Genomic DNA, 21872 nt, shown 5'->3' with positions numbered 1-21872 from the left:
ACTGCAAGTTGATTTTTAAAAAATCTGATTATATAATGTTGTACCATTCCTTTTGGTTGAAATTCCAGGAAAGTAGCAATAGGGATTTTGTATTACCTACCCTAAACAGTAAGCATGTTTTAAATTCAGTTCAAGACTAAAAAGCTACGCTAATACAATAATAATGTTCAAATTTTAAAGCTGTTTGGCAAGGAGGGGTACTGAAAAAATGTCAGCTTCACCCTTTGACAGCACTGGCAGTCACCCTTTAAAATCTGCTATAATACTGTAATTACCCCAAATATTTGGTTTAAACACTTTTAAGCTAACCAGCCATGCCAGATGTAGGCAGGATCTCAGTTGAGAGTTGATTTTGGTCGGCAGTCAGGTCAGAGAGCACCCATGACTTACTACCTGCATATGTTTAAATTCCCCAGACATCAGATTGAGACCACAAAATGGAGGAAAGTGAGGCTAATTTGTTGACTGTCATGAAGAAAGATGATTTCTGGAACAGAATCATAGAAACCACATCCTAATACTAACATACTAGGAGAGCTGTTTGCCAACACAATTTCTGTGAATTGAGTATTAGGTAACACAGAAGGACAGAGGACAAAGGGAGAAATAAGAAATGGCACCATCTCCGTGCCCCCAAAACCAAGAGGAAGCCATGTCAATGGAAAGCATCCACACTCCTGAGAAAATGAGTGCTTGCTGAAACCTGGCTCCTGGTTCCTCTGTTGCTTCTAAGACTGTTAACAGCTACTATTAAAGGCTTAATCAAAACTACGTCCTTTTGCAATCTGTGGTATCGATTGTGATACATCAGGTCTAAACACTTCGCTTTGGACGTTCCATTTCCATTTCCTCAATAAGAAAATAAGTTGGGTTTAAGCAGCAAGAGCAGAACAAGCAGAGAGTCTTAGAACTTGATGTCTCTTTCAAACCGCTTACAGAGAAATAACTTATTTTCCAGATTCATCCCTGAGGTTATTCTGCTGACTCCAGAAGCTATCCAGGAAACATTCCCAGGCCCTATGAACAACATATGCACTTGCTGAGCAGAGCAAGAAATACTAAAAATTAAAGCCAGTAAAAGGCTTGTAATACGATTTTAGATGACTAAAGGTAAGAAGATCACTTTTCCTTCAAGTAAAGGTTCATATCTCCTATTGAATTTGGATCTTCAAAGATTAAATAGCTATCTATAAGAACAGAGTGATATTTCATCAGGAAGAATTTTTGAACATTACATTTTTGCCTTAAGATCAAGAGCTATGGTCAAAATAAGTTCTAAGCAGCAAAGACAAGACTTTACATGTAATCCTAGTGAAAGTTCAAATCTGTACAAAATTCTGTTTATAACTTTTTAAAGAAAAAAAAAGCCCACAAATTATTTTACTGTGAAAAACTATGCTGGGGAAGAGACTAGCAATTGTATAAAACAATATTTATGGTAACTCCAAAATAATAGTTTTTGGCTTTCCCAGGTCACCTATATGAATTAAATCTAGCACAGATTACTAGAAAAAACAGAGCCAGCCCAGAAATGCTGGGATACGACAACGCCTAGCTGCATAAGCTGCATTCAGATCATTTGACTGGAGTATAGTCAAGGTTTTTGAACTATTTACACATTGAATGTTTAAAGGAGAAGCTGTTTGATTTGAACAAAAAAAAAATTCCTTTGAATTGTAGTATTGTGCAAGAATTGCACCACCCAGTCACCCACAGACAGTAAGAAAATAAATAGTTCCAGATTCTAGTTGAAATGAACAAAGATAAAAAAGAGCCTTTATCAACAAAGATAAAAACTAAGGCATATATTATATCTCATTACCAGTGTTATTTCCTTTTTTCCTGTTTAGAATTTCCCTAGTCTTCCACAAGACCTTTAAAATTAACTTTAAGCTATTGACTTATTGCGTGACTTCTGCCTTTGCCAAGCAAACCAACACAAAACAAAACCCCTTCTGCAGACAGACAATCTTCTCATACCGACCTGCCTCTGTATGTGACATTGCACACCTGAGTGACACCTACTGTGACCGCCTTACCACACTGATGTTAGTCTGTGCTGCCATCACTCTCCTTCTTCCCATTGCCACAGCAAAATACTCTTGAATAATTCAAACCAAAAGAAAAAATGTCCGTGAAAGCCAGCTAATGTGTTTCAACTATTTGATGCAGTGTAAGAGGAAGGGAAGATACCTTTCAATTTTTCTTACAACCTGACATGTCACTGTTTCTGGATGCAGAATGACTATGTTTTTGAAATGTTAAAATCGTGTTCTTTCTATATTGTTGTCTTGTGAAAATAAGGTCTATATTGTCTTCTGATGCTCCATTGCAAACTGACAGAAGTCTATTGAACCTACTGAGTAAAATGTATCTTTTCTGTAACACGGTAGGAAAAACTTCCCAAGGGAAGTGACAACCGAATTGCAGCTTGCACCAGTGCTAGCTACAGCAAGTGGCTCCTTTGATTTAGATTAATTAATTTGAATATTGGAAGTTGCTATGAAACTGTATGTTGCAGTAGCAAAACATATTTACTTAGATTAAGGCAGGAAGGGATGGCAAGGAAACTCTAGATCTGACTTGTTTTCCACAAAGGCATAATAAAAAAATCATTTAACTGGGTCTCCAGATGACTATTAAAAACAGTGAAAGCTGCCTACAAAACTATTGTACTAAGTCTGAACGTGGAAAATAAACCCTGATCATGTGGTCTGCTAGTGCCATCTACTGCGTACAGGGAAAAATACAGATACCACATGTAGAAGTTGCCTATTCTCTCTTTAGAATGTGAGAAATATTCTTTCTACATTACAGTACCAATTAGAAAACACAGCCAAAGCTCAGAAAATCACTTCTGTTTTTCATAAAACCCAGTGATTATTATCATTTATGTGTATTACAGCAACATGCAGGACTGTAACCACTGTCAGGCTCACCATGCCAAAACCGTTCGTGTACGCACGTATGGACCATATGGGCACACGCATGCAAATGCAGTGTTTTAGTAGTTCAGTAGTTTTAGTCAAAGCTACAGAAATCTGATAAATTAAAACCTATCACAACTTCCTTATGTTATGTCAATTTTTTCCCCAATAAAGGCACATTAGCTCATCTTCCAAGGAAATTAACATTACCCCTTCGTAAAATCCAAACGTCAAGCTGCCTTTCACCATTTCTTGGAGGAGAACAGCTGTTCCAGCTCTTCCAGCTCTGCCAGCCTGTTCCAGAGAGAATATTTGTAGTGGATATTGTAAACCACTAGGATCAGCTCACCAAGCCCAAACACTCTGAAGTCTTCAAGCAGACCCTTCAAAACTTGAAGGCTTGTGAAAATATGGTGTCAATATTGAGACTAAGACTCTCTATTTACAGAGCAGTTTAAAATACCAAGCTCTTGAATGCCTTTACAAACTTCATACTGAAATGTCCAAAACTTACTGACATATGTTACGGTAATCCCTCCAGTCTGCTTGAAACTTTTGCGACCAGTATTCCTGCCAAATAATAAACCCCTTTCCATCAAGATTGTTTTACTACTATCAAACATATGTTGCTGTCACAGATAAGGCAGTATGCAAACAGAGCAGATCAGAAATAAAAATTTAGGATACCTTATGAGAAAAAGCAAAGGTGCAATGTATGGTGATCACTGGCTGAGCACATATGGGAAAGAAGAGCAGCGTGAGTAACAGCGTCCCAAGAAAAAGTGGGGTTTAGGTATTTGGAGTCAATTGAGTTTCATCCTTACATGATTTCGAACTGTGATAGGGACATCAATGGTGGTATTTCATCAGTAGGTCAAGCTGCTCAACCTAGAAAAATGAGGCTTTGCACTTTTGGAAGCGGTAGAGAAATGATTTAGCATAATCACTAAAAATAACAATAACTGTCATGTGATTTACTGTAGTTTATGCAAAAGAAGTTTCTCAATCACTCACGATGGGCTGACAAATAGAAACCATCACACAGAGTAGATGGCAAAAATATTTCCAGCATAGCTCCCAAGAAAAAATAGCTATTTCTTGTTGCTAAGAAATGTGAAAATATAGAAAAAAGGCCCTGCTGTAAAGCAACAGAAGTATACTGTGACATTATCTGTACTAACCTGTACAGATCACTTGGTCATTATTTAGCAAGAGTCACCCACAGCTAAAATGGTCCACCTTGCTAGAATAAATTTATTTTTTCAATCACTTGCAGCTTGTCAACTCATATTTCAACTGAAAAAATAATCAGGATCTTGACTGAAAAGCTGCCTGAAGCCAGAGAATAACCAAAGTGTTTTCAATAGTTGTTCACTGCACAAACAAAAAGGTAATAACCCATTGTCTCTACCTGCATGTTGATGCATGTTGATGTTTTTGGTCTAACAAATTAAACAAAAGACAAACTGTTGGTGATGCATTCTTTTGGTCATGAATGTAGCTCATATAAAATTGTATTATGATAAAGCTCAGAAAAATGGGAAGGATTTCATTTAGTAGTTCTTCAGTACTTGACTTAACACACTGATTTCAGTAAACAAGATTATCTTGATTCAGCCACTTTCTCTGAATTTTTTTTTATTTTTTTTTCTCTTTAGGATACCATAAGCACTGTAAAGGCTGGTGGGCTGGATATGATTCTTTTGAGGAGGATAGGCTACTAAGAGATTAAACAAGTGTGAACTTGCTTCAGGAGCCTTGTATTGGGATGATGATTTAATGTTTTCTTAGTGTTCTCTCGCCTTGAAACTTGTGAAATTTATTGTGGTGATTTCCTGCCTAAACAGGAACAATACAAATCTTTTCCTGTTTAAGTGTACTTGGATTCACTGTAAAAAACACACTAATATTAGTTAAGGCTGAACTTCAAGTTAACATACTTCCTTTTTTCCATGTAAAGGGTTTAGTAAATTGATGAGATGAAATCTGATACAATTTGTAATAATAACTTCAAGCTCCTTATACTTTAGTTTAAGAAAGCTAAGAATAAAAAGTAATAAAAGAACAGTACACAATGCACTAAGAAATATGATCTTTTCTTAACACGGCCGTCAAAATAACAGGATGTCACTTTTTGTGGTTCATATACATTTTCTTTTGAGTATTTCTGATCTTCACTTGAAGCAATGTGTGCCCCTTGCAGGATACCTAATCAGCAAGACTTAAGTCTCGCATTCGTCAGTAGCAGATTAGATTTTTAACATGATTGTAAATATAAACTTCTGCAAGATAACTTGAATACATGGAAAGCAAATCTGTCAGTGAAAAACATTTTTACTATTTTTATTTGGAAGAACTTATAATAAAACATGGACTCTAAGTTGTGAAACAGCTGAATTTAATACAGTTTAAAATACATACTAAAGGAAATGTCAACAGATGACTAGTCTTAAGACATCACTCTCCAAAACATACATTTGTTTTATCTCATGGAAAATTAGTAACTGAAAATCATCAATAGTTCTGCATAAACTGTGATAGACCAGGGAAAATGTAATTTTCAGAGAACTTGATTGACAGCCAATGGGTTAATGCGCTAAATGGAGGTAGTGAATCAGTCCACAAAAGACCCTTTTGCCATCAGATACTTGTAACATCTGACTTCTCAAATAGTTCCTTTCCAAGTCTTTCATTACAGAAGTAAGTTTATAGCAGGAAATATGCCATATCTTCACTACACAAGCTCTCCAGGATTTTTTTTTCTTCAGTTTTATATATATGATACTCATACACATATAACCGAACACCTGAGAACTTCTGGTGCCTCTTCTTGTTTTCCATTCACTCCCAATGACTTTTTGGAGGCCCTTTTCATTCCATCATTGTAGGTTAAAACACAGGCTGGAAAACTTCTGCTTATTAACTGCTGTATTAACCAAATTGCAGTAAGATTTCCCTGTAGCAGATTGTGCATAAATGTAAATTTACTTTCTATTCCCACTTCAGTATTAACCTTCCTACAGCCAGCAGAGCATAAAGGGGAAAAGGGTAGACTTTTACACCATACATTGCAGTGATGATTAAAAAACATTTTTCAAGCAATATAGTTTAAACTTCTCCTAGGATTTGTATTTGTATACAGTGTCCACTATCAGAAACATGTAGCATAGTGTTGCCATCTACTAACAGCAAAATTTCTAGTCTTGAAACAAAGATGACCAATTGTGCTCACACCTTCCTCCACAACCCTTGCAAATTAACAGCACAGGAATTCAGCCTTAGTGTTTGCCATTTTCTTTAGACTTTCCTCATTATTTGCAAACTGTACTTCCTCAAGTTTAAAACCAATGTTACTAATCAGACTATAACAAATGAAAAAGTATGGGTATCCAAAGGGGAAGAGCTGAGGAGATCAAAAGTCTTTGAATGACTTTCAAGTGCTTCTACAGATTGGTTCTATTACAGTATTTTTAATATATCAAACAGTATAAAAATTACAAAATATTGCAAAAAGGTAGCAGGAACTTTGCGGCAAGTTTTTAAAATCTTTTAGTGGGTACTGTTATAGATGTTGCGGAGTTAATGGCATGGATTCTTTATACAACTTTATAAATCCCTAACCCTCTGCAACATTTTTTATAAGTAAAAAGAAACCTAGAGTATTCATATACATAAAATATAATTTTTTCCACTCTCAGGAGTCTTCATGTATTTCTGTTGATATCCTTAAAGAAACTCTCTAAAAGTAAAATAAAATAAGATCAGATTAAGATAAATTAATTTTACAGTTCTGTGATACAAAGTACAAGGAGATAAAACAACAAAAAAGTATTTAAGTGAAATACATACTGTGAAAAAATAATAAAAAAAGAAGGCTTATTTCTCTTAGAGTCTGGCAGTTGTTTTTTTTTCTGAATTATTAGTTTGGTTTTCTGTGAGCACACTAATTAGGACAAAAGGAGGATAGAATCTAAAAAATCTGTCATTGTCAAACACTAACATTGGATTTCATGCTATTTTATAGCCTGTAATTTAAAATGTCTGAATTTCTGTTCAGTTTAATTCTGTCACTTTCTCTTATTTATTATGTTCACAATATTTACATATAGTTAAACTTTCAATGTTGAACACTTTGGGATCTGTGATCTGAAGCAGACTTATCAACTAATTTAGCCACTCTGAGGACTACTGCATTGTCTGCAAATATGTATCTCCAAGGGAAGAGTTTGACTTTTGATAAAACAGATATCATCATATATGCAGACATCAGAGAGTGATGGACTGGCAATAAATAGCTCCCCTCCTCAAATGGTAAATTTAATGTTGCATGCATTTCTGAATGGTACTTCAATATTTTTGTCAGTTTTAAAAGGCAATTATATGCCTTTAAGATAATGCATTGTATAACTTTGACCAATAACGTTTTTTAAAACCCCATTTTGTTCTGCAGAACCTAGCTTTTTTTTTTTTTTTTTAATAAGAGAAAGCCCTACAGCCATGGTCTATTCAGTACTATCAGTCAAAAGAAAGCAGGTGTAGAAATGTTTGCTATTGGTTAGCAAAGTATATGTTAACTCTGAATCCTTACTTGAAATTTGATTTCTGTATATGCTTATGAAAGTTATGTACAGATTATATATATTAACCACTTCCATGCATGTAAGTGAAGAAGCAAGTAAATTAATTACGAAGTCTTACATGATCTGATGTCAAACTTTGGTTTTATGCCAGAGGATGTAGAGGGTTCTTACTATTTTTCCTGCCTTCCCACCTCCACAAATTCTAGATATGATTTCCAGCAATTTATCACAGCACCAATTGGCTCACGTATGTGATCTTGATTATTAGTTCTACAGTTATGCAAGTGCTTGGATCTAGTTTTCAACTTTCTGGGACCTGTGTGAGGCAATGGTATATATGAAAAGCCTACGTATGAGGTATGACATCTACAGTGATTACAAATGAGTTAGTTCACCTCTGTAATTACAGTATAAAGCAGCAGTTCTCAGTCTTTTCTACCTTAAGGTCTCTACTCCAGCCTTGCAAAGATCCAACTACTTTATGGAGAAAACAAACATCCAGAAGTCTGAGAAGGATAAGGAAGCCATGATCCTCCTAACATCTACAGTAATAACAGGAGGTTTTGTCCTCCAGTCTCCATGAGGCACTTACCACAAGCAATGTTTCTTTTATTTTTTTACAAGTTCTTTTGCCAGAGTTAAGCCTCACACATTGGTATTTTCACCATTTTGTATTCCTATACCAGACAAAAAACCCACGAAACACTGCAGCTACAACATGTTGTATAAACAAGAGTTGGCGAGGCAAAGCTTGGGAAAGCAAGTTCAAGGCATGCCTTTCACAAATTGTATAAAAGTGCGTTTTTTTTAACTAATCTAATATATTCTCTTCCTTAAAGTCAGGCTTGATGCATCACCAGATCCAGCTACCCAAACCAGAATGTTTTCATGTCAATACTTTTTGAAAAGTATTTGATATTCTTTGCATTGTGAGGGAATGTATATCAAACTGTACAATTGTTAAAAAGAAAGGAAACATCTACGGTTGAAATGCATTGGATTATTATATAAAATCCCTCAGGTAGAAAGAAACGTAGTTTTAGTTGCATCATTTATTTTGGTATTATGTCACCTTTAGAGGGTCTCTTTCTACAAAAAGACTGGTAAGTAAGTAGAAGATATTAATTTACTGAAAAATTTTCAAGACCAGACACCTATTAAACTGAGTTCTAAAACTGATTTTTATGTTTTAAAACCCAGGGGAAAAATATTCATTAGGTAGACAGAAATGAGTTCTGTGACTGACAAATTTTGTTTCTGTACAGCTTTGATATATCTAGCTGAGATAAAGAATGGTAATTTTCTACTGCATTTGTTGTACAATTCATAGCACTTCTTAGTCACTGCTAAAATATGTAGATACCAACCTGAAAATCTCTAATGAATGTTAAAAAGAAGAAGATAAAACCAAAGGCCACCGTCCATTCACAGATCGCACTCACAAAATGATAAGTATAATCCTGATGGGATGAGACATACAATGGATTTTCAGATAAAACAGCTAAACAAAGTAAGTGTGGAATGCTATAAAAATTGTCATTTCCTTGTGTAAATTCAACATATATTCTAAGACTTATGCCTCATCATCCCCATACCCTGTTGTATAAAAGTTAAGCTTTAGTTTTTACGGAATAGTAAATATCTTTATCAAGGTTGCATACGTTCCATTAAGCAGCATGTCTTGTGCACTAACGTAAAAAATAGTACAAGAAAACTACAATTAGCACAAGATCAAAACACAGCTTGAAGATAATTTGCACCTAAAAAAATCTAGTTCTTATGTGAAGGATACCAAAGTAACCGTATTCAAAACTTTTACTCAGAGCCACTGAGTTCAGTAGTACTACGCTTTACAGTAAATTCTTGCTATTTTAAAATGCAGGGCTACCTCTGTACAACAGTTTCTGACAACGCTTTTGTTTTTAAGTAGACCATCATAGAAAACCTATGTAATATGACACAAACAGAATGTAAAGTGTTTCTTAACATGCCATCAACAGATATGCCATCTGTTTCAGTAAAAACATTTCCTCATCCTTGCATCTGAAGTTAAAAAAAGATCTAAAGAGGTAGATATTACTAAGATTATCTAACTTGCAAAGATTTATCTCACAGCTGTCTTGCCACTGTTTGGTTGAAGTACATTTGCCAAGTTTGCTTGGCAAAGTTAAGGTCTTTCAAGCAGGAAAAAGCATTATTTAACCTGTTCTTTTAATAACTCCATGCAGCAAAGTTTGTCCAAAAGAAAACTTACCTTTCACAGTTATCATTCTGAGAACACTGAAATCAATTCAAATACCTAATATTGACTTTAGTATGCTTCAGGTCAGAACCCCAATGTTTATCACAATAGAAAAGACTATTTAATAAAGAACGGTGAAAAAGGTGAGAAAACCAATGTTTTAAAAAACCTCAAAAACTTCAGAATCAAGTCGTTCCACTTTTGTTTCACATGTGAAGTTCGTTTTCAAGAAATGTGACTATAAAAGGAAGTAGAGCAACTCACTTCCAGAATTTTTTTTTTTAATAATTTGTTCTACATTTGGTTAAAATGAAAGTCTACCTCTCTGAAGACTGTCCCATCCATGACAAGTTTTCTTACCCAAGCTGCAGACAGTTTTCTAAGGAATAAATAACTAGAAACCAGCATTGCACAGATCAGTGAGATTTCACAAATCTGTTCACGATAATGTACTATTTAAAGTCTCTGAAGTGTTGGTAATGCTATACACTTTTAGATAAACATAACAGCACATCCCAAATAGTATGATACAGGGTAAGTTAGCTACCTAATGAAATTTTACCTTTTCACCTGGAGTCCAGTCAATTTTTGTCATGGAAATTCGTGAAGCAAACACAATCACTAGGAAAAACACAATGTAAAGGAAACTATAAAAGTTTAGTGAATAATAGTGAAAATGTCTGCTTACAAGAAAAGACCCCATCTCCCCCTTCTGTAACACAGGAGATCCTGAACAACCAGAATATCAAATCAAAGTATTAAGAAGACAAGTAAATGAGACACATTATTGAAAGGTAACTGATAGCAGCAATCAAAACATATTTCTGCACAAATAAAGTTTCTGCAAATTCTTCCAAAGTACAGAGGGTAAGGAGAGACACTCCAAAACTTAGATCACATTCATGATTGAAAACTGTGGGAGTAGATCCTGCATTGTTGGAAGGGGAACCATGTTGGTTTCCATTGGTTCACAGTAGGTGCCTTGATATATTTGTACAACTTTCTTTCAGGGCTGGGGCCCTCTTTAAAAGCCCTTTCAGAGCTGCTGAAACCAAAAGCAAGCTGTAGCTGGCTGGCTGATGTGATGATCTGCTGCAACCACTTTTCTGCACTGGCAGAGCACCTAAAGACCAATAAAATTGATGGGATGACTCTAGTTTCAGCAAACTGTGGGAAAAGCCAGTAAGCGTGTTGAGTGTGTCTCTAGAGGAGGCATATAATGAAGCCAAGCACCAACCAACACGATCAAAAGCATCTGCTTAGGCTTGAAGGAAATCTTGTGTATGCCAACTGTGTTTTATATGTTCATGTGTTAGGTTCATTTTAGAAGCAGTGCCCCTCTTTTGCAGGCCTTTCTCCATACCCTACTTCGAATGAAGGAGGTTGGAAAGTTGGTCTAGTTTTATTATTGTATGATCCTATGAAGAACACTGCAGCATTAGATTTAAATATACTACTGAAAGAAGAGATACAGCTTTTTAGAAGACCCTGAAACTCATCTTTATGCTATTAATGGTGTCTTGAGATGCTATATGCATTATTACAGCAGAAATATTAGAGAGCCCTAAGCAAATATTGTAACCTCATTTTCATCCTTTATCAGTAATGGTTTAACTTAAAAGGAAAATCATGAATGCATAAAGGGAAAACCGTGGGATACACCATAAAGGATACTGGGAATGAAAGCAATGCTTGATATTACAGATATGGCCATCCTAATGTGACATACAAAGTAAGTGTTCCATTGTGGACAGGACTTGTAAGAGATTATAGACTGAAGTGTAATGTATACAACACCCGAGCCAAATGCCACCAAAGCTCCTATGTCATGGACACTGGGAACAGACAGCTCCTGGAAAGAGAATCAGCACAATGGTTAGCTGCTACTATTTGTACAGTGGTAGGAACCAATGAGCCCTGAGAAGACAGTAGCTATGTTATGCTGTGCACATATAAGCAGTGGGAAACAGTCCCTTCTCCCAGCAGTCTACATAGGGAAGGTGAAAGAAAACGGAGAAAGAGTAGGTCAGATAGGTAAACTAACCATGTTCAAAGCCACCAGGTCAAAGTCCTTTCCTGTGTTCACATAAAAGTGTAGATCAATTTTAGTGCTGTTCAGTAGTTGGTCTGTTACCAGTTAAAGTTTCCACAAACAGGAACTGGCTTGTGTTTTTCTTAAGAGGTTCCTATATCTCCTTTTTCCCTTTACCCTGCCAAAGACTTTCATCCTTTTACATTGAAAGTCTAATCTTCATTTGTGTGGCCATACTCTAATGGTAAACTTTCATGGGAGCTGTTCTAAATAGTGACTGCTATAGCTCCGTCCCCCCCCCTCCAGTGGCCAGCCACAAAGCTCCAGGAAGTAAGTCAGCAGAAAATTAGTTATATATTTAAAAAAAAAAAAAAAAAAGTGTTATCTAAAATAGGCACTTGATATGAAGGTCTTACACTGTCAGCTGCTTGAATTATTCAGCCCTCTTACTCTTCCCTACATCATCAGCCACTTTTATTCAAGTTCCGCAACAGGTGAAAGTGTGTATAAAATTCCAGTATCACTATATGTGGCCTGTATTTTTGTAATACGCTACCTATGGAGGATTCTCCTTCTTAGAGAGAAGAAGGAATAGAATATCCAATAACAAAACAGACGAAGATTCCAGAGAAATTATTGTATTCTAAATGTTTCCATAAATTACAAATACAAAGTTATGCCACCTAGAAATCCAATATCAGACAGGTAAGTTGCTTTGAAGCTCCTTTCTGTCACGAGAGCATAGCAAAACATGTGCTATGAGAGTTTTATTTTAGTGATTCATGAAAACACATCTATATCCTTTCATTACATATTTTAAGATCTTTTCTGCCTGGAGGACACTGTTTTCTTTGTCTGGTAATGGTGATTATGTTCACACACTCTTTTAAATTCTTTTTCCCCATGCTTTTCTTTCTACTCATTTCCTTCTGTCTCTCCATGATATATTAAGTTCTGTCCGATTTTAAAGCATATATTTATAGGTATTTACACAGGTATTTAAGTTGCATCTCATCTACACTTGCATTTTCTTCTCCTCTGTCCCACTCTTTGCCTTCCATATAGGAATGACAGGATTTGGTATGGAAAGCATTAAACAAGCGTAACTGTTGGCTTTTGCATTTAGCCCTGTATACAATATACAGAGATTTTCTAACATGGCTCTCATGATTGCTCCTATCAAACTGCCACAGCTTCCCTAAAAAGCCCATTGCACTCAACCCTACAGAATCTGGGAGATGTTGCTACATCTGCTACGTTAAGTCTCCTAAGCTTTCTAGCCAAAGACAGAAAGATCTCTCTTTAATCATATGTAACATCTAACAGGCAACCTGGTAAGACCTGGGTTTTCTCTTTGCCTTATTTATTAAGGGCTACAGGATTTTTCCTTCCATATTCAATTATCTTCTTAAAGCTAACCCTCCACTGTCTGACTTTCTATATTTCAAGCACCGTGTTATTTAAAACAGAGAACAAACACCTTATTCATGACCATTACTTATTTTCTCAGAAACTCTTTTGCTTTTAGAGAACACACTCCCACCTCATTCCTCATTTTTGCTAAGTGTTTAGAGACCAATACCATTAAAACTCCAAGATACCTACCATATCTTACTTTGAAGCAAAAAGGGTGAAAAAATTTCCTTACAATTAATTATGCTACTTAAAAGACTCACCACAAGTCGCACTAGATTTGAGTAAATAAAAGCAAATCTTAAATATTTCCAGTATAATTTCACACTGAAGCCTTTTTAAGAAACTAAGTATTTTGCTTTGAGGAAAGAGAAAACTAACTGATGCCTAATAGTGTCAATCAACTCTACTATAGTACTTAGATATGGTGTTAGCTCACCTGCTGGGGAAAAAGAAGTGCTAAGAAACAAACAGGTAGTGCACATGAATGTGAATTTTCTGCATGACCCACTGATTACAAGGACCAGACTGAAGGCTAAAGAAGTAACTTCTAATTCCAGCTTTGCTTTGGTCTCCTGGCCTGAAACAATCAACTGACCTTGAGCAAATCTTACAGCCTCTTCATGTCTCAGTTATTCTACTGGTAAATGGCAGTAAGAATGTACTGTTCACTAGTTGTACAGTATACAGTTAAAAGACCAAAGACTTGCAAAGCACCATATCCCATCTTCCTGGGCAATTAAGCATGCTCAAAAATCTGCTAGATCAGATCCTTAGCTAGATTAGATCCTTACTGTGTTCTGAACCCCTCCTACAAACTGCACTTAACATGGAAAGTAAGGTTAAAGCAGAGGAAAGAGACATTAGGTGAGGAAAGAGTTCATGAACAGGCAATAAGAGACAATAGAGATTGGATAAGAACCAATGTTATAACTGTCAAGGGGCCCCTTTGGAAACTTTAGGATAAAAGTTTCTGCTTCCCTGACTCTCCCAAATTATTTTGCATTCCTCATTTGTCTTTTCTTTATTGAAGCTGAGTTTGTTTTCTATTTCAGTCAACACTGTCCCTCATCTACTAATTTTTTTTTGTGCCACATATAAATCTAATCAATAAGAGTACAGATACTCAAAAGTAGAATAGCATGCTTAGAGTAGACTGCAGTGCTGTAGTGTCTGCAATCTACATGCACTGCCTGGAAGTAAAACTAAAAAGAGCAAGATAGGAGTCTAAGGCAGAGTTTCTTGTCTGAAAATACCAAGTCAATTACATGCAAAATGGTATTGGCTGCTGAAGCTCTATCTTTATTTTCAATTTCTCTGTATATTGTCAGGTCACTCTATGAGCACAACAGTATTTACCAAAATGTTCTCCAAGGTAGACCACCCTTTAAAAGAAATAATTGAACTGTTTCCACAGATTTAAAGGCAGTATCTCAAACTACCTGCCAATTAAACTTGACTTGATTCTCAGCTGAAGTTTTCAGTGCAATTGTCCTAATACTTCTTTGTACCAGAATCTACCCCATTACATGCTTCCTCACTAGACAAGGTGAAAAGAATAATCTGTTTCAATATTTTCTGCCTCTATTGAATTTTCTTTCAGACACTGAGGGCTGGACTTCTTTGATTTATAATGAGATGTCTTATCATTTCTGGCAAAGTAAGTGGTAACTCTATATGTCTCTATCAAAAGACTTAACATGTTCTTATACTGTCTCCTACAAACTAAAAACAATGGGCTAATACTGTGTTCAGTGTTCTAACCCGTCAGATAAGTCTGCCCTACCTGACCATAAGCAAACTAAACTGCGGATAGTAAAGGTGTTTTACAGTAAAATTTTAATAGTAAAAATTTTACAGCAAAGGCATCTATTGTTTTCTAGTACAGACATGTCAAGACAAGCACACACAAAACCCCTTACTGACATAACTGTACAAGCAAAAAGTCTAGCATACACAGAGAAAGCAAATCCGCCTTTTTAAAACTATTGAAAAAAGGCAGGAGCAAGAAAGACATTCTTCCTTCATTTGCCAAGTATCCACACTGGGACAATGTCAGCCACTCTTATCTACTTCATTTTTTAACTGGTAAAACAACTTTAGTTTCATTTATGATATGAAATTTACGGTCATACCTGAAAAGTTGCAACTATGCCCATTCCAATACAGCCCATCAATCCAATACATAACGAAAGCATATTGCATGAAGACCTAATAAAGTGTGATGACTCATTTTGCTTCTCTATTAATAAATATCTGATGTACATTGTAACTACACCTGAAAAACAAAAAAATACATATTTTGTTCAATGAACGTGTATTGCTTACATTTTAACACCTTGCTCTGTAACATGTTAGCACACAGAATAAAATTATAAGCATAATACAATAAATAATACTGCCTTTAAGTCTACTGGGATGAAGAAGAAAGGTAGTGAATTTCAGATGTATTAATTTCAGATAGAACTGTCTTAGCATTGTCTTAGTCTTAACATCGCACGGTAATGCTATCTAGAAATAACTGCACATTGCTTCAAGAAAAGCTAATTTAAATCCCATTCTCCTGTGCGTTTTACGCACAGAGGCATTGGCATTCCACACTAGGAACAGATGTTACAGGGAGATGAACCATAAGGTGGAAGGGGGAGAATTCATTCTGCTTTGATATGCAGTCTTGTACCAGAACTACATCTCCTTATAATAGATGCCCTGCATAATTAATACATTTTTGCAGAGTGTAAAGAGAAAAAAAATCTAACTAGCTATGTATTTAGAAAATATTTTCAAAGCTTTTGGGCCAATCCAGGCTGCTCTTTAGTACAACAGCGTCCCCAAACCACTACACACAGATTTTATTTCAGCCTATGTGACCCCAATACGCAGCTCACTCCTGACAGACACGTCCACTGAATTAGAAGATGGTGGTTCATCAGGAGATAATAAGCTGTAGACTGAATTCCACAGTTCAGTAAATCAGGTAACTTTGTCCAGGCACAATGAGGTTACATGAAACACATCACGACAGTGTGACTGAATGGGGCTCTCAGAAAAGGTAAAATATGTGATCTTTACTTTGCATGAAGGCCATCGTAGACTGCATGTATACAAGGGTACATAGCTGTTGATCCTCCATCCCCTAGAAGTGAATAGAAAATGCCAAACTTCCTGATTCAAGGCCAGTAGACATTTAGTAGAGGAGTAGGCATCTTGCAGAGGAAACCAGGTGTTGCTTCAACACTGTTTGTCTCTTTGCTGCAGCATCCTAGAAGCTAATGTCTCCCTACATCAGAGATACAGTTTTTGCAAAGTAATTATGCCATCTTTCTTCAGCTTTTTATTTCCAGTTGCATTGATTACTTCGCACTGATGAGGTGGTCTTAAGAGACAGAAGTGCCTCTAAGCCTGCTCTTTCTGACCCTAAGTACCTGGCCCTCTAGATACTACTTCCAACTACCTGATACTACCATTTGACTGTGGAGTATTTTTTCTGCAGAATATTGTATGGACTGCAATACAAGCAGACAGCTTTTGCTAGTTTACATTTCTTTGCTGTGTTCAAATCAAGTACCTTATACATACCCAAAAGTGCTGAAATATTAATCATAAAACCAAAGATACCACTCTCTGGAGGTTTAGTTCCAGTGTCACTAAAGCAGGAAGAAAAAGAAATTAAAGGTTAATTGAGATCCATGAAACATAAATGAGACGTACACATGAAAACCCAAGAGAAATGTCACTTGTGTGAACTGCTGCTATGTGCATAAGACATTTAAACATATAAATTGGAATGTTGTTTGCCGCACACTTAAGCTGCATTTGTAGTATCGAATCTTCCTTTTTAGAAGGAAATCATATTTTTAGAGTGTACTGTTTGAATTGTATTTCTTTCTTTTCTGTATGCAATATACAGAGATGTGACAGAGTGATACTTTGCTCATGAATGACATAAAGTACATGAATGGCATATTAGAAATGACATTTCAGAAATGACATTTCTTTTATCTGCTAAATTAACGCTGTGATAGAGTAAAACATATCTAATGGCATTCAGTATGCTAAGATGTGAGAGAATTAAGCTTAACTTCCTGATTTGTTTGAAAGGACTTTACCCCAGGAGAGCAATTGTGTTCCAATGCCTGGGAATGTTCCCAGGCACTGTTTAATTTAATGATGTAGATACAGCTTAAAATACTCTAGGCCCAAGGTGTTCTAAGTCTCTTCTGCTGAAGCAGTTCATCCATATAGGGGATAATCAGAAGTTCACTGGGACAGACAGATGGAGCATGAATGTGAGAACATCTACAGAATTTATAGACACACATACATGCATATGAAAAATGTCATATATACAAAATATATGTTATGTAGAAAATGGAATACCTTCATCATAGAATCCTTTTCCCTCTTTTCCATACATATGTGCAAACATCCACCCCAGAGAATGCCCTTTCCTCGCAAGAAGGACGTACTCCGAGGAGGATGTGGGTTCAAGTTCCCTCAAGCAAGACTCTTTTATACAAGGTGAGTGCTCTTTTGAAAGAGGAATACTGCGATGCCATCACCTCTAATGCTATTTTTTCTTGTCTAACGTAGAAACAGTAGATATCTATTTGATCAGGTTCTGTTGGTCAAGCTAATGGAAAACATGTAGCTCATAAATCTTTACATAATTTGGGTGTGAGCTGAGTTTTCAGTTACTCAGCAGTACCAAGAGGCATGATTGTGTGCGTGAACAGAGGCATCCAAGGAACTCTACTATCAGAAACACAAAACACATAAGGATTTTAGGTAATGTCAAAGTTCAGTGGAAACTGAGCAAAGATTCTGAGAACAAAACTTTCTCTCAGGTGCATGATGGGACAAGTAGGTACTAGCCAGAGATTTTTTTTACGTGATTCAAGAAGATGAATACTGTTCATTCCAACAGCGAGGCTGGATTAGTTTTCATTGCTCAACTTCTAAACTTACCACTGAGTGCAGCCAAAATGACAGGTACTCAGCATGAATGCCTATGCTCTTAACTCCCAAAAGAGAAAGCACTCTCTATGTAAGCAATCATTCTTAAAGATTTTGACAATTTTGTTAAGTTCAAGCCAGAAAAGTATGACCATATAAAAAGATTTAATTTTTTAGAAATTAATATTTGCTCTCAAACCCCTTCTATGCTTACAGAAGCATAGAAGATGATTTATCAAGAACAAGAGAAAGCTTAGGGTGAAGGGAGGATCCTTTTCTATGAAAAGCTGATGCAAAAAATAGAGAAAAATCTTCTATTTCCTTTTACTAGATTGGTTCCAAATTCTCAGACAATAAAAGCTTGGACCAGGCTTTTAGACAAGTTTTTACAACTTCTCAGGCATTAAGAATCCCTATTCATCTGTATGTTCTTGTTGTAATGCTTTCTGAAGACTTGCTCCAGCTTGTACTCCGTATCAGTCTTGTTTCTCTTTGATAGTGGAATTGATGAAAACAGTACAGCAACTCTCTTTTTTGTTGTTTGACACTTCTGAAAATCACCTTAATCCGTGCTTCATTTAGCCCATTTTTTAACCTTGAACTTCATTATCTTTTCCTCATGTTTCTGAAGTGTTTTCATTAATACGACAAAGGACTTCATTTAAAAAGTGGGCCACTTGTGACAATCTTGAAGGACTTTTGCAAATCAGAAACTGCTCTATGCTAAGTACATCACTTCAAAGCTTTTGAAGGGCTTTAGGTGAGAAGAGAATGGAATCAGCACATGCAAGGAAGGCATTTGAAGTTCTTGGAACACTTCATATCATAAGAGCAATCCAAATAACCTGAAATTGCACTGAACTACATTCATTTTTTAATTAAAGCTTTTCTCAGGCTAAAGCTTTAAAGGTGAATTTTGCTATTGTTGATTTTTAAACTCAAAAATCTTAGATGTATGCTTTCAAGAAATTTCATACCATGCATATTATCTCATATCTACAATGTATTTACAAAGTACTGCACTGGACTTTTAAGGACACTATCTTTTTAATGCCATATTTTCCACTAAAAAATCCCTGAAGCTAAATGAAGACTTAGGTACACTTTTTGTTTAACTTCTGGTCTGCTGCTTTGGAAAAAAACAAACAAAAAAAATTATTTGTGACAGTCACTTTCTTTTCATGAAAAAGAAAAAAGCCAATGGCCCATATGAAACAAAAACATGTGCTCACTTATTTGCAATGGTGCATAGGTGAGTACAACTACCATGGAAAAGACAAGGAACCCTGTATGAAAATGACAACTGTTGTGTAACCGTCTCATGTAGTAGAATTCTACAAACAGTCAGTGTTTTGAAGAGTGGAAAGAGAAGGTAGAGGAGACAGGGAATAAATATTTTAGGGCCAAAAGACTCATCATCATCAAATTTTCTTCATAGCCAACTATTTCTCTCCAAACTTGAAGTCCCAGATTTTTAAAGTAGGAAGACTATATTCTGCCTGCAGGGATTCTGATTGATCCAGAGGTACTAACGGGCAGCAAATACCATAAGGAAAATTCCCTTTATTCTTTCACTGAGAATTCAAACCACCAAAGAGGGACCAAGCACATGCAAAATAGTTTGGATTTTGAGTAGTATGAGCAAAAGAACTAATTTGGGCACAACCTAACCATCTTTTAGGCCTCAGCTGCTAGAAAACACAAAATCATACTTATTTTTATCTACACAGAAATGTATTATATGGTTTACTTCATGAGACATTGGCGCAGTCTCAATGACAAATTTAGATGTGTTCTCTCACTGTGACAGCAGTTACACAGTAAACAAATAAAATTAACACGTTACACAGGATACTTGAGGAATGCAAATAAGAATTACAGAAGCGTTGAACTAAAATTTGTCAATATTTTTCTCCTTCATGTAACTGGAATTTCCTCATACAAGCTCTATTTAATTTTTGTAGTTCATTTTAAGATGTTGCACAACTGAAATGCTGCAACATTCTTCCTCTTTCTTTTTTATCACTCTGAGTTTCACTAAATCACGTTCTTAATCCCATGATTCAGCTTCTTAGGCTAGAGCAATGACCTACAAAATAAGAACTATAAACTATGGTATCACTAGTGGCCTGAGTACTTAGCAGGAATCATCATATTACTCCCAAGTGCTCCTCCTATGAAAATCACATGCTTAGACCATGTGCCTCTAGAATTATTCCAGATTGTCCACCAACAGTCAATATATATCCTTAGTTGTGTTAAAAGGATGTAAAATAAACATGACATCTGTCTTCTAATAAAAAGCTGTACTAGCAAATGCAGAGGGTCTGAAATGTGAGTGGGTTTGGGGTTTTTTTAATCACTGACACAGCCTCATATGTCTTAGGTTTTTTTAGGATATTTTTTTAGGACATTTACTGTGACTCCTTAGTTAAAGGATAAGAACAATTTTTTCAGTGAGATGTTCAGTTAGATTGATATAACTATGGCAGCTGTGATACATTTATCAGAGTCATACAGCTCTGACTTGTAGGTTTGATCTACCTCTTTAAAAAGAATGACACTTACAATTGAGATATCTGGGCTGTCAAAAACTTGACTACAAACACAATTATACAGGAAAAAACCCGTCCTGTTCTCTCATGTATTTTATTCAAGGACATAGCTTCAACATAAGAAACATCATTTGTCAAATTTCTTACTACAGAACCTCAAAATCCTTCTGAGCACAAACCATGTACTGAGAATGGACACAGTTATATCAAATTATTTATTTTCCCTGATTAATAATGGATAAATTGCACAGGTTATAAGCGCTCTTGTGTCAGTAAAACTGTGTATGTAATCAAAGAAGAGCATGAGTATAACCAAAGTTGTTAAAGCAGTAGGGTATTTGTGCATGTACAAGAACAAGGTTTTCCAAGAGCTAAGTCCAGATTTGGGTAGATAATCTTAAAAAGTTTTGCTAACATAAGCATGAAGCCCAACTTTCTTTGGCTCAGTTTGAATGAAGCTCAACTTTCTTGTGGGTTGTAGTGTCATTTGCACCATCTCACTCGCTTATAATGACAGACCCTAATTTTCAGTCAAATTTATGTGCATGTACAAATCAGGTTAGCAGCCTTCTGAAATTATGCACATCCATAAAGTCCTTCAAGGAATCAGATCTAGCTGTATCTCGAAAGATGTATTTTAAAGTCTTTTTTAGATCTTCTATATATCAGAGACCACTCTTGGATTTCTGGCTTACCTTTAATTTATTAAGAGCTAAATGCTAGTAATTTCACAGCTCAGATTTAAATGTTAACATAAACAATGTACAAACAATGATTTATACAGAACTGCGCTTAAATGACTAAAGTTATAGAAAAGAGGTGCCTTATAAAAAAGGGGCTCGGGTAGCCTTTTACACTCATTGTTCCTATGCTGAAATTTAAAAAATGCACGTTTGTTGGGGTGTGTGTCCTAGAAAAGCTATTGTAGGGCTTCTAGTCCTGCCACCATCTGGTGCACTTTGGCCCAGTTCTGAAGTTATACAAACAAAACTACATTTCCACCACTTACTCCTTAAGTTTTGCTAGGATCGGGCCTGCAGCACACTTTGGCTCCAGCAGAAAACTGTTTCAGGTCCTCTCTACCACCTCCGTCAGCGTTCAGGTCCTCTGGCTCTCAGAGAGGGCTGGGTGCTAGAGGTGTGATGGGCGACCGGAGCGCACAGCCGC

At 36.0% G+C, this 21872-nt stretch overlaps 1 protein-coding gene across 1 annotated transcript; it reads right to left on the bottom strand.

Annotated features, from left to right (window-relative positions):
* Window positions 1–6565: 6565 nt before the first annotated feature.
* DRAM1 (DNA-damage regulated autophagy modulator 1) lies at window positions 6566–16846 on the bottom strand (the record flags this gene model as incomplete). The annotated part of the gene is made up of 6 exons (XM_009699148.1): window positions 6566–6666; window positions 8875–8967; window positions 10312–10370; window positions 11424–11601; window positions 15330–15472; window positions 16774–16846. Coding segments are annotated over 6 exons (591 nt in total), but the record flags the coding sequence as incomplete, so codon positions are not given.
* Between the last annotated feature and the right edge of the window lie 5026 nt (window positions 16847–21872).

Source organism: Cariama cristata, unplaced genomic scaffold, assembly GCF_000690535.1.
Source record: "Cariama cristata isolate BGI_N322 unplaced genomic scaffold, ASM69053v1 scaffold21494, whole genome shotgun sequence".
Classification (NCBI taxonomy): Eukaryota; Metazoa; Chordata; class Aves; order Cariamiformes; family Cariamidae; genus Cariama; species Cariama cristata.
This window is presented reverse-complemented; position numbering and strand designations above follow the sequence as displayed.